This window comes from Syzygium oleosum, unplaced genomic scaffold (genome assembly GCF_021117445.2).
Source record: "Syzygium oleosum isolate NSW1041296 unplaced genomic scaffold, Sole_v2.1 Sole_v2.06, whole genome shotgun sequence".
In the NCBI taxonomy this organism is placed as follows: Eukaryota; Viridiplantae; Streptophyta; class Magnoliopsida; order Myrtales; family Myrtaceae; genus Syzygium; species Syzygium oleosum.
In genome coordinates, this window is record NW_026607490.1 from 7,024,789 (window position 1) to 7,042,526 (window position 17,738).

At 40.0% G+C, this 17,738-nt stretch overlaps 2 protein-coding genes across 3 annotated transcripts; both read right to left on the minus strand.

The window, feature by feature from the left end:
* Window positions 1–523: 523 nt before the first annotated feature.
* Window positions 524–2,626, minus strand: LOC115694001 (heavy metal-associated isoprenylated plant protein 36-like). 2 transcript variants are annotated; one of them, XM_056312124.1, is made up of 4 exons: window positions 2,388–2,626; window positions 2,208–2,283; window positions 778–1,784; window positions 524–683 (listed from the first exon to the last, which is right to left on the minus strand). In XM_056312124.1, exons 1-3 carry the CDS (start codon window positions 2,472–2,474, stop codon window positions 814–816), a joined length of 1,134 nt encoding a protein of 377 aa, XP_056168099.1. In that variant the 5' UTR covers window positions 2,475–2,626; the 3' UTR covers window positions 524–683; window positions 778–813. The 2 variants fall into 2 exon arrangements, with proteins under 2 accessions (XP_056168099.1, XP_030476951.1); XM_030621091.2 differs by having other exon boundaries at window positions 524–1,784; window positions 2,388–2,624.
* A 4,772-nt stretch (window positions 2,627–7,398) lies between these two features.
* On the minus strand, window positions 7,399–11,937 carry LOC115693998 (respiratory burst oxidase homolog protein B). Its single transcript, XM_030621088.2, has 12 exons — window positions 11,376–11,937; window positions 11,028–11,187; window positions 10,866–10,914; window positions 10,656–10,769; window positions 10,036–10,470; window positions 9,411–9,797; window positions 9,215–9,310; window positions 8,967–9,082; window positions 8,757–8,859; window positions 8,495–8,568; window positions 7,826–8,340; window positions 7,399–7,722 (listed from the first exon to the last, which is right to left on the minus strand). The coding sequence occupies exons 1-12, from the start codon at window positions 11,884–11,886 to the stop codon at window positions 7,613–7,615; spliced, it is 2,670 nt and encodes an 889-aa protein (XP_030476948.1). The 5' UTR covers window positions 11,887–11,937; the 3' UTR covers window positions 7,399–7,612.
* Window positions 11,938–17,738: the final 5,801 nt, after the last annotated feature.

Below are 17,738 nucleotides of genomic sequence, written 5' to 3' on the forward strand. Positions count from 1 at the left end.
CGGCCGGTTCGGTTCCTAGTCCGTTCGGTCCGGTTTCAAGTTTCAAAATTTTGGAACTTGAAATCAGTGATCGATTCCCGGTTCTGGGCTGAGAACCGAACCACCCAAGAACCGATCACCCTTAGTAATCATAGCCACCAAGAATCATAAACAAAAGCCAGTTTCATACATTAGATTTTGAAGCAAGGACAAGTCAGAACTCTACGGTTTTTCATGTTCCAATTATCTCATGGACTCCTAGTCCCTAGTTGGGGATCAGTCAAATGGGTTCTTTACACGGCAGAAACGTTGAGATTGGGTGTCTTCAAAAGTGAGAGAAAAAGGACCTATATCTGAGATGGTTCTTTCTCAATCATGACTTTGGTCAAAAGGGTATTGGACTAGGGCTCTACTCCTAGTATTCCATCCATGCCCAAACATCAATTCTAAAGGAAAAGGGAAGAAATTGCCAAATCTATGATCTATTCAGAGAGTATATGGGAGAGAAACAAGGATGGCCTAAAAAGAACCAAACATTAAAGAGACTAATAAATCAACCAACCAACCTTGAAAGATCCAAAAGTACTTGACAAATCCGAACGCTAAATTGTGGGTCCTCGCCATAAGAAAAATACTCATTTCAACCCCAAAAGTTTGAGTCCACTTCTACTTTCAACCCACTTACATGGTCCTTCACTGGGTGCCTACATGCATTGCAAAAGTTACACTCCATAAACTTACACAAAGCAGCATAAGTTCTTGCATGTCCAGATGACCCATCACCACACATATATATACCTTTCAAATGCTTCCATTTTCACTAGATTATGGTGATCACATGACGGAGCAAGCATTGGGATTCTCATCGCTGAACAGCTCGAACGTATCGCACGGGCGCCGAGAGTACGAGTCAAGATCAGATGGCGCTCGCTCGACTTCCAGCCCCGGATGATGCACGTACTCATAGGCATACGACGGCGGCTGCGGGGCGTAGTACGACGCCCCGCAGCTGGCGCTCGGATACGCTGTGTGGTAACTGACGGCGTACGCGGAAGGGACGTAGTGATGCGGCGGGTATTGGTACCCGTCATGGCGTGGAGGGCTGTGATCTCCCGGATAGAACATCGGGCATTGACCCATTTGGCCTTGACCCAGTTGGCCTTGAACTTGAACTTGAACTTGGCCGTGCTTGGGCGATACAGTGCCTGCGAGTGCACCGGAAGGATGCTGTTCACTCTCATCACCAACGGGGTTATTACTGTGCCCTTTATTCCCTTTCTTTTTCTTCTTCTTCTTACCGCCGCCGCTGCCGCCACCGCCGCCCCCGCCGCCCCCGCCGCCGCCGCCGTTTCCGAAAGCTGGATTCTCAGCCGCCGCTGTCGGTGAATGGTTACCGGCCGGAAAGGACACCACCGCATGCCTCCCCTCAGGCCTCATCTCCTTCACCTGGACGGTGACGCTGCCCTTAAACGGCGTCCCCCCACCGTGGCCAGGGCCACCGCCTTCGCTGTTCTTGCTGGTTCCACCACCATGTTCAAAGCCTTTGGCCGAGTCGCCTTCTTTTAGTTCAACTCCACCACCACAACCACCGCCATCGTCTTCAGATTCGTCGATGCTTTCTGGATCGTTCCGTTTCTCTTTGTTCTTTGACTTGCCCTGCTTTTTGTCCTTTGAATTGAGCTTTACAGGCCATAGCTCTGCATGCTTGCCCGTCTTTACTAGTTTCTTGATCAAGGTCTCTGCCTCGACGTTGCCGTTCACGGTCACTTTTTGTTGCCTCAGGTCGATATCTGTAGTGTAAACGCCTGACAAAACGAATGGGAAGATGGGAAAGCTTGCATTAAAGGAAGAGCTTTTGTAACAGAAAACGAAACGAAAATGCGCGAGGATGAGGAAGCGATGCAAATTAAGAGAAAAAGAGAACAGAGTAGGAGAGAGATAGGAGGAAAGTGAAAATACCAAGAGTCAGAGAACTAGGAAAAGGATGGATTTTTCAGGTGAGAGAACTGAAAATTGAAAGCCAGAAGAAGTGAGATAACGAAGGAAAGCAGCAAGTCCCAGATCAGAAAAATAAGGGCAACTACGCTATGACACTTTTCCTGAAACTAGCACAAGTTCAAAATTTGAAAACACAAGAACAAAAAAAAAACCGCAACTTGAAGGGTGAACAGAACATTACGAACTCATTAAAAGAGACGCTTTGAAGGTATTAAAAAGAGAGGAGTCACCTTCAATGCTGTGAAGAACCTTCTTGACTTTTCTCTTGCAGCCTTCACAGTGGACGGAAACTCTCAAGACCGATGTCTGAGCAAAAACAGAGAACAGCATGTCATGAACTTGCCAGAGACAGAAACAAAAAAAATTGCAGAACATGAAAGAGACACGGGCATACACAAAAAGGGAACGACCTTGTACTTGAGAGAGGGCTCTGAAGTTTCTTCTACATATTTTATTTCCGGCTTCATCACCTCGCCCTTGCCCTCCGGGTTCGCCATGAAAGAACAGAGCAGAGAAGGAAAGAGCCGACGGTTTGCTGCGAGAGAGGCAGAGGGAGAGGCCTCAGAGAGCTGTGAAGAGCGTGCGTGCGAGAACTTTAAGGAGCAGTAAAGACAGAGAAAGTGAGAGGAGAGAGGGTGGCAAATGGCAATAGGAAACTGCTGATGGAGCGACAGAAATTTAGAGAGAATGGACACCCTATCCCACCTATGCAAAGCATTTATGCTCCTCTCCTCTCCTCTCTCTTTCTGGGTAAAAATCGATTGCAGTACACCAACTTTATCGAAAATGAGGAACAAATCGTATCTCGCTTTAAAAGCGGTTTCCGCAACCGGGGTTCCCTCTGGTAAATGATCCATCGCCGTTAAAATATGTTATAGTCAATCTTGGCCATTCATTTTTTACTTGCTGCTCGTGTTATATTAAAAGAGTGACACAAATGATTGATGAATTTTGATTTGATATTCAACATGATCTCTAAATTTTTAATTAATTTAATATGATTTATTAAATTTAGCTCGATATGTAATGTGATTCTTGAACTTTTAATTTATTCAATGTAGTATTTAGACTTTTGATAAATGATCAATTTAGTTTTAAAATTATATGAAAATGTTCAAAGTCATCTCTGATCTTGAAGTAATGAAAGGACGACATTGAAAACACATATAAATGATTCTCATGCATACTATCCATTGTAAAAACATATTGTTTCTACTAATGTCTTCTTTTCATGAACCTAAGTATGTCATTAAACTACTTCATCCAGGACCTCGTACTGATCTCGGGATCCCTCATAAAGTAGAGAGAGGGTATTCTGGCCTCTTAGGGAAGAAAAATATTTGGGGGGATAAAATAAAATAAAAACCCATCTATGGAGCTCACCGTCCCTGCAATACAAATGGACAGGCAGCAGATGCCCTTATAGGGAGCTTGCTTCCCCTTCTATGGTGAGATAACACCTACTAATATCTCCTTTTCATGTAATATTGACAAAATATTTAATTATTAATTAAACCAAATGAAAGTTAAATTAACACACTAAAAAAGCCGAAAATTAAGATAAATAAAATTTGAAACAAATTTTTTTAAAAGGGAACAAGAAAAAAAAGGTTTTTAAAATTGAAAGTTCGGAAAAAAAAAAAAGAGGGGTCTGGGATCACTGACCCCTCTAGAGCAATGCCAGGGTCGAGCGACCCCCACTATTTTGCGAAGGGAGTCTCGGCCCTTCATAGCAGGCCACTCACGGTGGGCAAGGGTCACATGACCCTCGCCATTACATCGGACAAGGGATCTAGTTGATGGTGATGGGCAGTGGCTATCACTACTTGGCCACCTCTCTCTCTTCATTCTTTTATATAAAAGAAATTTCATTAAATGCTTTTTTAAAGATTATTAAAAACAATATTAATTGGAAAGAAAAAGTTTATTGAGAACAAATAAGGTTTAATACAAACAAACAAAATTGACATTTGATGGTAATTTATCATTTGAAATTACTTTCTACAAATGAAAAGATTTACCTTGAATAAATAAACTTTTTTTTGCTAGAATTGAATAAGTCAACTTTACTATAAATAGATAATTTTTATTGACAAATAGACTCACTTTACTCTTGACAACATGATATACCCCAAAAAAGGTCAAACTACCTATAATAACCATACTTCACTGCACAGGAACTTTCGTTTTTCTTTTGAAAATTAAAGATTTAATAAATATTAATTCTAATTTACTTTTTGACAGTTATAAGTTTTGACCTAATACCTGAAGTAGATGACCCTAACCCCCGTTGACGTCACTTGACCACCAATATTTACTGCCTTCAGTTAAAAATTCCTCAATTTTGTCTTAAATTTGACTTCCACTTTTTAAACTTCTTTCTTATATAGAACATAATAATATATGCATTTTTTAAAGCATGGAAATGTTAACCCGTAAAACTATAGAAAATTTGTTTCCATGAATAATTGAAATTTAGGAAATTGTTTCACCAACTTTAAAAAGTTTAGAGGAACAGTTATAAGTTGAAGTTTATAAATTGTTTTTATCATGCTAAGAGTACAAAAACTTGTCTATAAAACATACTTAAAGTGATGTGATAGACTTTTATTCAGATTTCCATATAAATCACACATGTAACTGCCAATTTACAACAAATTATTGCATCAGTGGATAAACTGGCATACTTATCACTTAACGTTACTCAATAGGCTTTCTTAGCTCAAAGTATTGTGCTCATGCATGCGAATTAATGACATGATAAGACATTATTTGTCATATTCGAAATAGTATTTACATACTTTCTCTAGAAAGCCAATCTCATCTCCATACATGTTCATTTTCTAGTGGCCTAAGAAACCTCGATTGACGGTTTTATTATGAGGAAAATTGTTCAAAAAAATAAAAATCTATTATATTTTTATCAATTCAGTCATAAAATTTTTAATGTTGCCAATTGAGTCATAAAAATTTTCAATTCGGGAAATTTCTCTATTTCTAGCCAGAAATAGGGCCGGAAAAGAGAAATTTTATCATTCGCGCCCTAATTAAATAAATAAGTCATGAAATCATGAAAACTCACAGGAGTTATTCGGGCTTTTATCTTGGAATTTAGCTTTTGTAAGGCATGAAGAGGCCATCATACATGTATATGACTAGGGAAAAAGAAGTATGAGCAGTACTGGGGATGTAGTTCTACCTTTTACTTTAAATTTTTAATGAAATTGTTCTTTTTTTTTTTCAATGTAATCATTTCGAAAATGTGGGTTTTGATGGTCTCGACATTTTCATATTCTCGTTGACCACATTGGGGGCACAATGGATTGGATTCGTCAATATTGAAAGGGGGCTACTTGAATTATCGAAAACGGAGTTGACATTCCTCTTATTCTCTTCTACTTTATGGGATAAAGGGTCCACGAGCATTTTAAATTTGTGTGATTTAGAGCTTTTTTTTCGCGAATTAAATCCTTTAATTATATATAATTTTTTTTTATTCGAGTTGGTCATTCCATTAAAAAAATAAGCTTGAACGCTGACTCGACAATTGAGTCACCTTTTCAAGTGTAATTATATGCTTCATCTGAACCCCGCCAAATTGCAAGTCAGATTCATAAATTGAGATATAGTAATAGTACTTAATTAAAGTGGAGGCATCGACTCGGTCCCCTTTGCTTATTTCAACCTTCAATCGGTGGACGAAAGTGCTTTAATAAGTTGGTTTTAACTCCGATATTTGATATGCCCGAAGACATCACCCCCGACCCAACATGAACCTAAGACAGAAGCAAAATGCTAAAGAGAATCGAGATGACCAAAACATTCGTAACAAAAGTCGTATTGACGGGTGTGTTGAGGGAATTAAAAAGTATTTTTTATAGGACTTTATCAAAGAGTACCTCAAAGAAACTTATTAACAATCCAACTAAGGAAATTATAATATTCAAATACACATGACACGAAAAAAGTACAAAGTATTGAAAATTGTAAAATTTCCTTCATTGTTCATTAGATTTTGTTAATAAGTGTCCACAGCCGGATTCTTTGTTAAAGCACTTATGGACAATCGGGAGCTAATGTCCGATGATCTTGTCAAGTCCATAGCATATTCAGCTCTTCAACTCAAACTCCTACCGCATGCGAAATTTGATTGTTATACATAATGCCAGGTATTAGAAATAATAATCATTGTCGTTAACAAGGAAAATCGACAATAGTGATCCCTACATTTTGATCTAATATGCAATGTCATCTTTGAAATTTTAATTTATTCGATGTGTTTGTTGAATTATTCATAAATATTCAATATAATCTATCAACTTTCGATTTATTTACTTTAGTTTCTCAACTTTCCATAACAAAGTTAAATAAGTCATTCCGTACTATTTGTAACTTTTCATAATCACAATATTGCACAGATTCAACAATAGTTTTTCATTTCAATCATTTTCTTAAATCAACAAAAAAATATGATATCTTTTTTATTATCTTTTTTGTCTTTATAAATATTGCGATAGTTCCACTTAAGTGTATTTTAACCATAATCTCTATAATAGTAAAAGTAGAAACTCATTTAAAGTTGTATCGAGTTGATATTCCCACTATTTTTATCTGTATATTTTTCATAATGATATCTAGAAATTATTTTGATTTATCTATAGAAACTCGTACTTACATTAAACCGAATCTTGTTCCTTGTTTTTCAGGTTTATAAAATTTTCAATTTTTCATGTTTTGTGTTTTCCAAGAAATAAGAAATAAGATTTAGATTAATATAAGTACAGATATCTGTAGACAAATACCTTATGAAAACACTTGACATAAAATAGCGGAAATATCAACTCGATCCAACTCTAATAGGATTCTACTTTTACTATTATAGAGATCATAGTTAAAATACACTTAAGTTGAACTATTGTAATATTCATAAAGTAAAAAAAAATAAAAAAAAGGTAATAAAAAGATAGTATTTTTTTTGTTGATTTAGAAAAAGGATTGAAATGAAAAGATGATAAAAAATTTGAGCAATATTTTAATTACGAAAACTTGTGAATAGTATTGAAAGGTTGATTTCTTGACTTTGTTGGAAAGTTGGGCGGACTGGGTTGAACAAATGGAAAGCTTAGAAACCATATTGAACATTTATGAATTGTTCAAGGACCATATTGAAAGAATCAAAAGCTTAAAAATAACATTACACGTTGAGCCAAAATTTAGAAATTATTAGTGTTGTTTCCCCCTTTTAAAGAATTACTAGCCTTTTGTTATTTATTGATTCTCCAGCATTAAATTATTGTATCCACGTATAGTTTGCACTGAAGAAGTCCTCACGGGCCTCCTTGTTAAAGCTCTCAGCTAATGCTTTCTCACAATCCCGATAAATTGGTGGCTGCACTTACCGCGCGAGCGCACACATATATATTATATATATAGTAGCAATTGTACATAAAATAAACCTTTCTTTTCACAAATTTATTTAGACATGCACCACTAGAATCGAAAGGTTACAAAAAAGTGGGTGCTGGACCGATCCTTTTGGAAGGTGCAGATTGCAATTGATACAGTGGCATGCACAAGAATTAGTGTGAATATCGCATTATCTATGAGACATTTGTGAAGTATCTGCACCCACAATCTAGAAGTTCTCTTTGTGGAAATAGAACTTGGTGGTTGTCTTGTGGGAGAAGTCTTGAGCCAACCTTCTCATTTCTCCAACCACCCCTTGCAAACCACAGTAAAACACTCCTGCCGAAACAAGGAAAAAGCTTGACATTAGTTGACTAATGACTAGATAATTAACTGTTAGTTTCCTAGAAACTATGTGCTAAACATGCTTTAGGATGCTCACCAACTCTTTCGTTGGGGTGGTTGACCGCGACGTGCTTGAAGACGTTGCGCCAGTTCGGCCTCGCGAAGTGGGTGCGGACCCGGGTGCCCGACACGATGTCGACCCCGTTCTTGGCGTGGTTCAGGGACTGGAGCATCGCGATCAGGGCCGACCGGGCGTCGCCCTCCTCATACACGCTGGTGCAGTAGTTGTGGAGCTCAATCACGCCGTCCCTATCGTTCTCGGCGACCTCGTTCATCACGCCTTTGAACCACTCGAACGAGCCCTGCTCGCGGGTGACCCAATAGAAGTAGGCACGCCGGGTCAGGAACTGGCTTCGCTTGTTGCTCTTCGCGCCACTCTCTACGATGCCCTCCTCGATCTCTTTCTGTTGCTTGATGTTGTTGAGGACGTCTTTGACAATGCTGATCAGTGGTGTCGCACCAATGCCTAGCCCAACCAGGAGAAGCACGTCGTATTTCTTGTAGTCTTGTGCTGGAGCACCATATGGACCGTCGATCAAGAGCTTCGGAATCCTAGTGACGAGGCTCATAAAATGAGTTCATTCTAAGAAACATTGATCAAATTATGTTCATGTTATGTCGGATTAAGTCGAGCTTTGCACTCTCATCTAGACGTCGGGCCTAGCGAGCCGAACGGACCATGAGTTGCACGAACGAGTCTAATTACCTGGGTACGTTTCCGCCCGATGCGATATCTGCTCTTAGAAGTCCGCTTTGATCGACCGATGGAGGCTGACATACCTACACACATTCACAATGTGGCTTTTTCCGTCATGTTTTTGATGAGCATATATACATCAATGTGACAACATGTCGTGATTAAACTGATCCGGACCTTTCTTAAGTTCAGAAGATTTCTCACAATCGGTTGCCAATAGGCAAGACCAAGTGTGTTGCAAAATTTCTTAGAACTAAACTTGAACAATCACCTTTGAGAATACAGCTTTAAGCTGAGATGTCCAGTCGCCCACGGTGCGTATATGAACGCTTAAGTAATCGTCGCCAGGGGCCGAGGTGATTGAAAACGGATGCCTGATAACGTTCAACTGACCAGTTAGCCAACTTCCTTTTCAATGGCTAAGTAAAAGTTATATAAAGAAGTAACCATTTTTCTCTGTCTTTTTCGTTAAAGAAATTACCATTGGAATGGAGAAACAGCTGCACAGTTGACAAAGATGTATTGACCGCTTGTGTATCTGAAGCCTTGAGGCTTAGACATGTACAGAGCCATCACATTTCCTGGATACACAGCGACCTGAAAAGAACCAGAATATGAACACAACTTAGCTATTGTGATTGTGAATACCTTGAGTTTAAAACATCGATTTAGGCAACGATTCTGTTGTGTCTCAAAACAGAACCATTCTTAATTGAATCCGAGCCTCACCTTGAAGATCCGCACGGTCTTGTACCCGGACCTGAGTGCACGGAGCAAGCGCTCACACGCATACAATGTGACTGGTACTGCCAGATACATCCAAGTCTACGCAAACAAATTCTTAAACAGAATTAGGAATTTGATGTGGGACAAATCGTAAAAATCTCATTAGTTAGCAAACAGTTGGTTTAGATCTATCACTTACTGTTTTCTTGTACCACTTCTTTAATAAATACAGGAAGTAGCCATGTATCACAAAGAGCACGTAGACGATGATAAAGAGGTGGTGCGAGTACCAAAAGGCATTGAACCCAGTGAGCTTCTTGAGGGCCTTGGGGAGGTCCAGCCGGTTGTGCCGGAACCAGGGCTGGGCTAACGTGTAAGCTATGGCCATCAGCACCACCATGCACACGCCGGTCCAGCCCTCAGTCCCTTTCACAAACCACCAGTAGTTATTGGGGCGCTTCTCACCAAAGAACTGCTTCATTGGTTCGTATTCTGCATCTGTGGCGTGGAGGAGCCTAGGAAAGTCGCAGGTCAGATGGGCTCCGGCATGTAAACCGACTCCGACCACAATGCCCCAAGCTATCACCTATTTAGGCCATATACATGTAACATGTATAATTTAGTGGAGGGTTTAATTAAGTAGAGTAAAACTATTTTCCTCTTCTACTTTACTGTCGAAGCATGTCCAAATACATTTTCTAACTAAATTTATCGCAGCATAGTGAGCATCGTCAACAAACAAACCGAGGACTAACCAAATTCAACTCCCAAAAGAAACCAAAGATTTTTTTTTTTAAAGAAAAAAGAGCATCAAATGGTTATACCTTGTGGAAATTGATGTTGTCATTGAAGGGAACGATCACACCCAACCTTGTTCTACTCCTCAACCAAGTGATTGTGTTTCTGCAAACTGGAAGCAAAATCAGGGCCATGTTGAACTTGGTGGTCTCAGCTCCACCTTTAGCTGTGGTCACACAATAGCCCATCACATCAAACACAGCTCTCTGCTTGTACTGGATGAACTTCCAAGTGAACAGGCCTGCACAGATTGAGATCCATAGGCCCAAGACCCAAATCCTCTTCCAATTGTCCTCAATGAAGTAGGCCAGTGGCTTGTAGCATCTCTTGATGGGGTTCTGCTCTCTGGTTGGGACCAGCTTCTGGCTCAGCATCTGGCTCAGGATCCGGCTCTCGGTCCCGGCGCGGGCCAAGCTCGATTGGGTCGGGGCTTGCAAGAGGAGGGTCTCCAGGTTGTGTAGCTAAAACAGGAGTTCAACAAATCAGTGGTCTTCTCAACTATTTCACTCAATTTAGGACTTCCAAAATCAAGACAATTTCATAGAGGAGGAATTGAATATTGGTGAGCACGGTACACAAGGGTCATGTAAGACTTGCCGGTCAACAATCACCGCTACAAATCAAAGGTTTGGATCTAAACATGTACCTCGATGTAACCAAAATTATCAGGATCCAACTCTTCCATGATCAAGGCTGCATATTCTTCTGCTCCTTGTTGGATCTTCGACAGCTTATTTGCCGCAGCACTTAGTGCAATTATCTGATGATAGTAATGATAAGTTCAGAATTAGTAACTTATTCCCTCACATTGAATCATTTCTCGTCATCATCATATTCTTTTCTTGATCATTCTTACCTCTCTCACCTCTTCCTCAGTGATCCGACCATCTGCATTTTTGTCTACCCTGCATAATGAAATTACTTCTCAGTGGATTTGTCTGACTAAGTCCCAAGTAAACCCAATTTTTCGTAAGTACAATTTGAATACTATCATAGTGAAATGGGCATGTGAACTTACATATCGAAGAAGGTTTGCAACCTCGCATCGAAGCTTTGATCTGCTATCTGTTCCCAGAATTCCCGTAGCTCAGGCTTGCTTACCACAGACGATGTTATGCCTCTCCGTCGTGCCAGCGCGTCAAACAGCTCACTGGCAAACTCACTGGATTCCTTCATCCCTTCACAGATGCAACAATCTTTGTTAGTCCACTACTCTACTTTAATGCCAATTTGCTAATATATTGTGTTGAAGGACTAAATGAGCAGATAGAATATTCTTGAGATGAAACAATGTAGTAAATGCAAATCTTTCCGTTTGAAAGTATTTGATTCTAGCATTTCTTTATAGCAATTTCGGTCGACATACCTATACACTGGCCAAAGAGTGATTTTGGAAGAACCCCATTGACTGCCAATTCATCGAACCTTGCTTCGACCTCATACCAATCTTGATCGATCTCGGCGTTCTTGGTCATGAACTGTAGGCCTTGCAATGCCCTTGCGGCACCAGATTTATTCCTATCCAACTGCTTATTAGACCCTTTTGTTGAGGTAATTCGCCTGAGCTCTTGTGAGACTTGTCTGAGCTTGAATGACAGCTGCGCACCAAGCGACGAGGGCCGCGGCCCCAAGTAACTCGCGAGCAATGCAGTCTCAGGGTCTCCTGCTCCCTTGATGTTGTGAACCGAGACGCTATCATCACGGACATCTAGCGTGATCTCGACGTAGCATTCCTCGTCTTCGTCATCCTTGAATCTTGCATTGCTTCTGATCTTGGTGCTCGTGCTACTCAAAGGGCCACTATAACCCAATCTGGAGCTACTATTGCTTTCTGTGTCAGACCATTGAACATGCTGGTGATGATCTTGGAGCTCCATTGCTACAAATTCAAAGGATCGTCTGTGTGTGTGTCTCTCTCTTTCGCACACAGCTCGTGCAAGCACCTGATAGAGGCGACTGCAATTATTGAGCAACAGTCATGGAATTAGAAGAGGCAATGGGCTTTATATAGCAAAAGGTTATACACGTCGGCCTGTTTCGTGGAGTCACACTGTGAATTTCCTTTGTAGCAAATGCATGACAACCAGATTTGATCTGTCTGTTTTGATGATCTGTTATTGCTTTTCAACGCCTTCTTTTGTCAGTTCTCAGAATATCACAAGCCCTTTAGTCACTTGCCACAGCTTGAGAAATGTTAATCAATTGAGCACTGAATTCCAATGGAAGGCAAGGCTAGAGGCAAAAAGAAATCTGACTTCGCAAATGTAAACACTATCAATATGTATGCGGAGCCTACACAAAATGCAATAGTAAGCCCATTGCATCAGATGGGACATTTTAACTTTGATAAACTTCCCATGTGACAACTTATTAATTCCTCAAACACAGTTAGACAGCATGCAATTTACGAGCCAACTAGTAAAAATCTCGATGCAAGACGTGAAATCGAAGACCGAAACCTCTGGTTGAAACCTTACCAGGAAAGTTCTTCCTCTGCAGAAGAACAAGAAGAACAAGAATGAGTTGAGGGATGATGTGTGCTTAGTTTCAGGACAAAATGAAGGAGTTAGAGAGAATGTCTTGAGTATGTGAGGCGGTGTGCATTATCCGAGGCAACTAGAGACAGTGTTTATATGTAAGTATGCAAGGAGGTGGCTAAGGTGGTTTAGTAGTGCAGATGAAAGAAAAAGTCCAAAACATGAAGAAACCAGGGGCTAGAGTCCGTTGGTTTTTGAGCGTGGTTGGAGACAGAGAGAGAGAGAGATTATTTGTATTTGGAGGCACTTCTTCAACCTTCAAACTCGGCACCAACTCAACAACTCGTTCAACCCCTCCACTTGTCACCAAGGTCAACATTGAACTTAACCTGCCAGCTTTGTTCAGATTTCAAGAAGAAGTGATTCTTTGCGAATCGAGAATTAATGTCATGATCTCCATGTTCGGCAAGGGTCGACCTCGTCAGCCTTGGGCAAGGTTCACCTCGCCAGATCTGGGAAGGTTGAGCCTCGCCTCACCATTAGCGAGGCATCCATACAATAGGTTTGAAAAAATTCAAAAAGTTGCAAAACTTGTCTACGCCGGCGTTGATCGTATCACATTACACGACTGGCATGCATGTCAGCGGTATTCGACCGAAATTGGCCGGAAGGACTATACTAGCAAATTGTCAAAATGTTTATAACTAAATTAGTTAAATCGAAAGGTTTATGACTGAATCAATATCTGTACAATAGGTTTATAACTTTATTATTATTATTTTCTCCCATATATACCACCTAAGACTTTTCACTACTCTCTAATCTTCACACAAATGGATTAGAACGAGCAACATATATTCGTTTAATGACCCTACCGACGAGGAGATTGGGACTATTCTCTTCAATGATCGTGATCGAGAATAATGTCAAAGATACAAACAAAGCATTCACAAAATTAGTTTATAAAGCGCATGAAGATGAGTACTCGAACATGGACCATCTATACATAGACCCACATGAATTCGTCATTAGAAATCAATTTCTCAATCTTTAGCTTGTCTTGTGCGATCAACTCCGGCGCCATTTAGTGCAGCTTTTGCATGGTTTTCGTTTGACCATGAAAAGCGAAACAAAGATCGCATCGAAAGAGAGAAGAATGTGGATGACACAATCTCTATTGAAGCAAAGCCATGTCATAAATATGTAATTAGGGAGGCTGGAAAGATTTGAACTCAGGATCTTCAACTTTAATACCATGTGAGATTTTGTGGGATCACTACAGACTATTTAAAAAGTTTAAGCCGTTAGAGGAAATTGTAGTTTAGGCTCTGTTTGTTTCGCAAAAAACATTTTCCTCATTTTTTGACGTTTGGTTCGTTTAGGAAAATGAGTCAACGGAAAATGTTTTCTTCGTCAGCGGAAAACCTATACTTAAATTTAGGAAAATGATTTCCTCTTTGAAAAATCGAAAAACACTTTTCAAATTTTAATTAGTTATCGACGCTTAGACTTGAAACTCTACGTTTGGGCACGGAAATCCCATCACTGGTTCCCGGGTCTCTGGCATGCAGGACTAGGTTTCCCGGTCCATCGAGGCCGAGTGTGGGACCTCGGTGCCCACGCGCAGGTGCATCGAGGTTGGGCCCGAAGCCTTAGTAACCATGCCCGATGTCCCGGCACTTGAGCCCGGATCCATAAATGTTGTGCTTGGGTCCCCCGATGCTCGAGCTCTGTTCCCCGACACTCAGGTCTGGGTTCACAAAAGCTGAGCATGGGTCCTCGGTGCTCGGCCGGTGACAGTCCATGGGTGAGGGACGAGCTTGCTCAAGGCTAGCAAGGCTCAAGCTCGCCAGATTCCAGCGAAACAAATGGAATCTTAACATTTAAATATTCTATCCTGTTGGAGTTAAGGTTGTTATAATCTAGTCAAGCCAACCCATATCCATTCCACCGAGTTTCGTGCACGAGTCAGCCAATTCTTATCCCAACGTACTTCTTGTGACTATGCTCTTCACACGGTTTCAAAAAAAAATCGCGACCGCATTTTGCGACGAGTGACCTTATAATATACTATAAATTTATACCCTCGTTTCGTAATTAGACTTGGGGATTCCACGACAATGTGGTTGTCTCGTCTGACGGCATGCGCATTTACGCGTCCGAGGACCTAACCACAAAGACAAAAGGCGTTGCCTATAAAAGAAAAAGCAGAATAGTCGTAGGTCGTAACTTGTGACATTGTGAATAATATGTTCGGCTCTGATTTATCATGGCTAGGTTCTATCTAACATTATAATCATCAATTACAATGACGATGTATCAATTAGCATACTAGCAAGAAGAGTGACCAAGTATGTTTATGTACATATTATCACTTGGTTTCGGCAGATTCAACATACAAAGGCCACAATTCGAGTCCATTAGAGCAGTCGATTGGACGTACCCTCGCTCGAAAGACGAAGCGATTGATTTAGAGACCGGCCATACTTAATAAATTACTCCCTTTTGGTTCTAGAACATATGCTTGTATCTCACCGGTCGCGCCGGTACTTAACAGAGCTTACCTAGCAAACCAGAAAGAAGGCGGCAAAGAGAATTTGCGGGTAAGAAAGACTAATCATTTGCAAAGAAGGTGGCATGTTGACTTTTAGGGATCAATTAGGTACATTAGCGTTGATCAGTTGCTCGGTTACTCCAAAGCAAATCCAGTCTTTGACGAATCCCGACCAACCACCGCATGACGGGGCTAACACCAAATGCTCAAGTCAACACCATTTTAGATAATCATTGGCATCTTGAGTGAAATCGAATGACTGATTGAGACGGTAAAAAATGGATTGACCTGAATAGATTCGTTTAATTCGTTTTGACTTATTTTCATGCAATACAAATATAATGACTCTGAACTGATCCTATTTGCTAAAACACTTCCATATTTAATAAAATCTAGGAAAATCCATACCCAAATTGTGGTGAAAGTATGGAGTGAGCGAGCACGAAAACGAGTGAGGGCGAGAGAGAGTAACAAAGGTAGATTGTATTTGAGTAAGTTGTACACCCATTTGTGACCCAAATAATACTCATATTATGTTTAAATCCATTTATGATCCATTCATTGAATATAACTAATCCATCTAATAACTCGATCCAACATATATGAGTTAAGAAATACATCTACGACTCACTTTGACATGTCTAGGTTAAACTAATTAAATGTTTACTATAATAACTGCTAATGAATATTAATTCACTTTCACAAGCAATCCAAAGAGGAAAGCACTTGTTGCTTGACGATAACATTTTTTTTTCTCCCGTGTGTGCACTAAGAATTGCAATTTCAATCCCAAGGTATAGACCATCGAATGACGTGAATGATTCCCTTCTTTTCCGTGGGCCGATTCAGTTGAACGAAGCCCTACTGCATGACATGTGCACATGTGAAGAGGCGAACGAACGAAGACGACCTCGGCTTTGGCTTTGAGCTAACACGTGCTAGGGAGTAGTGACCTGTAGTTATACTTATAGCGATCGGCCATTATGGGAGCTCGAGAGGTTAAAAGGTCTCAGGTAACGTATAATCGAGCTGAATCGAGTGAGCGCGATTTGATTATGTTCGAGCTTGTCTCAAGCTCGTGCGCTCTGGGGATTTGGAATCCGATTCGAGTACGATTTGGAATAGGCCAAGGGCAAGCATTTCTCGGCCAAAACTAAGGATGAGAAATTCTCCTCCATAGATACCGAGCGACTACTCTTCAGTGCAGATGAATGAGTTATAGATTTTTCCCATAGTAAAACCAGCATTGCGAAGAAAGTACATTTTGAAATCCAAGGTAGGTTCCACCAAAAAAAAATCCGAGGTATGGAAAGAAAATAATAGAATATACTAAGTACGCTTTCCATTTACCACCTCGATGTTTGGCTTAAGCCGACCATATGCGAAAGGAAAAGAAAGGACAAAAAAGCGAGAAAGGAATAATTTAGAACAATTCAAATGAAGGAAAAAAATTATCTATGTCAGCGCTGGCCACACCACGTAGGATGGTCGGCGGTCGACCGGCGTCCACATTAAAAGGTTTACGATTAAATTGGTAAATTATTCAATTTTTTAGGACTAAACTGGCACAATTGAAAGGTTTAGAACTAAATCGGCAAATCGTCAAAAGATTTAGTAATAAATTGGCACAATTGAAAAACTTATGCTTGAATTAGCCGTCGCACAATAGGCTTAGGACTTTTTAGATAATTTTCCCTGTTGTCATGTTGATTTACAAACCTGTTATTTAATCATGTTACACAAGTAGTGTCAAGCCATCATTTTTTTAGCCGTGTTTGTGTCACATAGGTCATATATGATAAACTAATCTTGTCATCTTCGGGTTGGCTTGTTTTGTACTATACCTATATGTTGATATGACACGAACATGACCCGCGACTACAAACTTTCACCCTTAATGGCGGATACGAGCACATAGAAGTGAGCCATAACTATGACTTAAACCGAATAATCTATTATTGCTATAGAACTTCTATAGCAACATTTAAAGGGGGTGTCATTGCTGATCTCCCCTCCCCACCATTTTTTTATATATAAAAATGCACTTTTTACTTGGTCGGTTTGCCCGTCATTTAGCGTGGGTCCATAACACAAGACCATTACATGAGTCCCACATGATCCATAGGACCACAAGTCATACACCAATGGTTGAACACAAGTTGCTATTTTTGTGAATGGGGTTTGGCCGAGCCTAACTAATTTCTTAAAATACATCAAAACGATATTCATTTCATTGATATTATCTACTAATTCGACATTCAAGCTAAGCCTAGCCCACGCCTGAAAAATCTGTGGATCAAATGATATTTTCAAAAGCTAAAACTCAAAATCAAAAATAATTTTTCATCCACAACAACGTCGATTTTGTTTCACTTAAGCCACGTGAGCACTATTTCAATATTGTTTGCTTTTTGATATCCATGTAGGTAGATTTTTAACGGTTCTTATTGACAAAACTTTGACGGAAGAGGGTAAATGTGTCACACATGTAAAAATTTAGGATTTTTGGTGTCACGAAAAAATTACTAGGATAAATGTGTCACAATGAGCATAGTTTGGAATTTTTTTGTGACTTTTTCCCTTCTTTTTACTTATATATAGCTTAGTAAAAAAATTAGAAGATGCTGTCAAAAAAAAAAGTTATTGTTCTTATTGAGGAACAATTTATCACAAAAGTAGCACGAATCTTTCGAAAAGT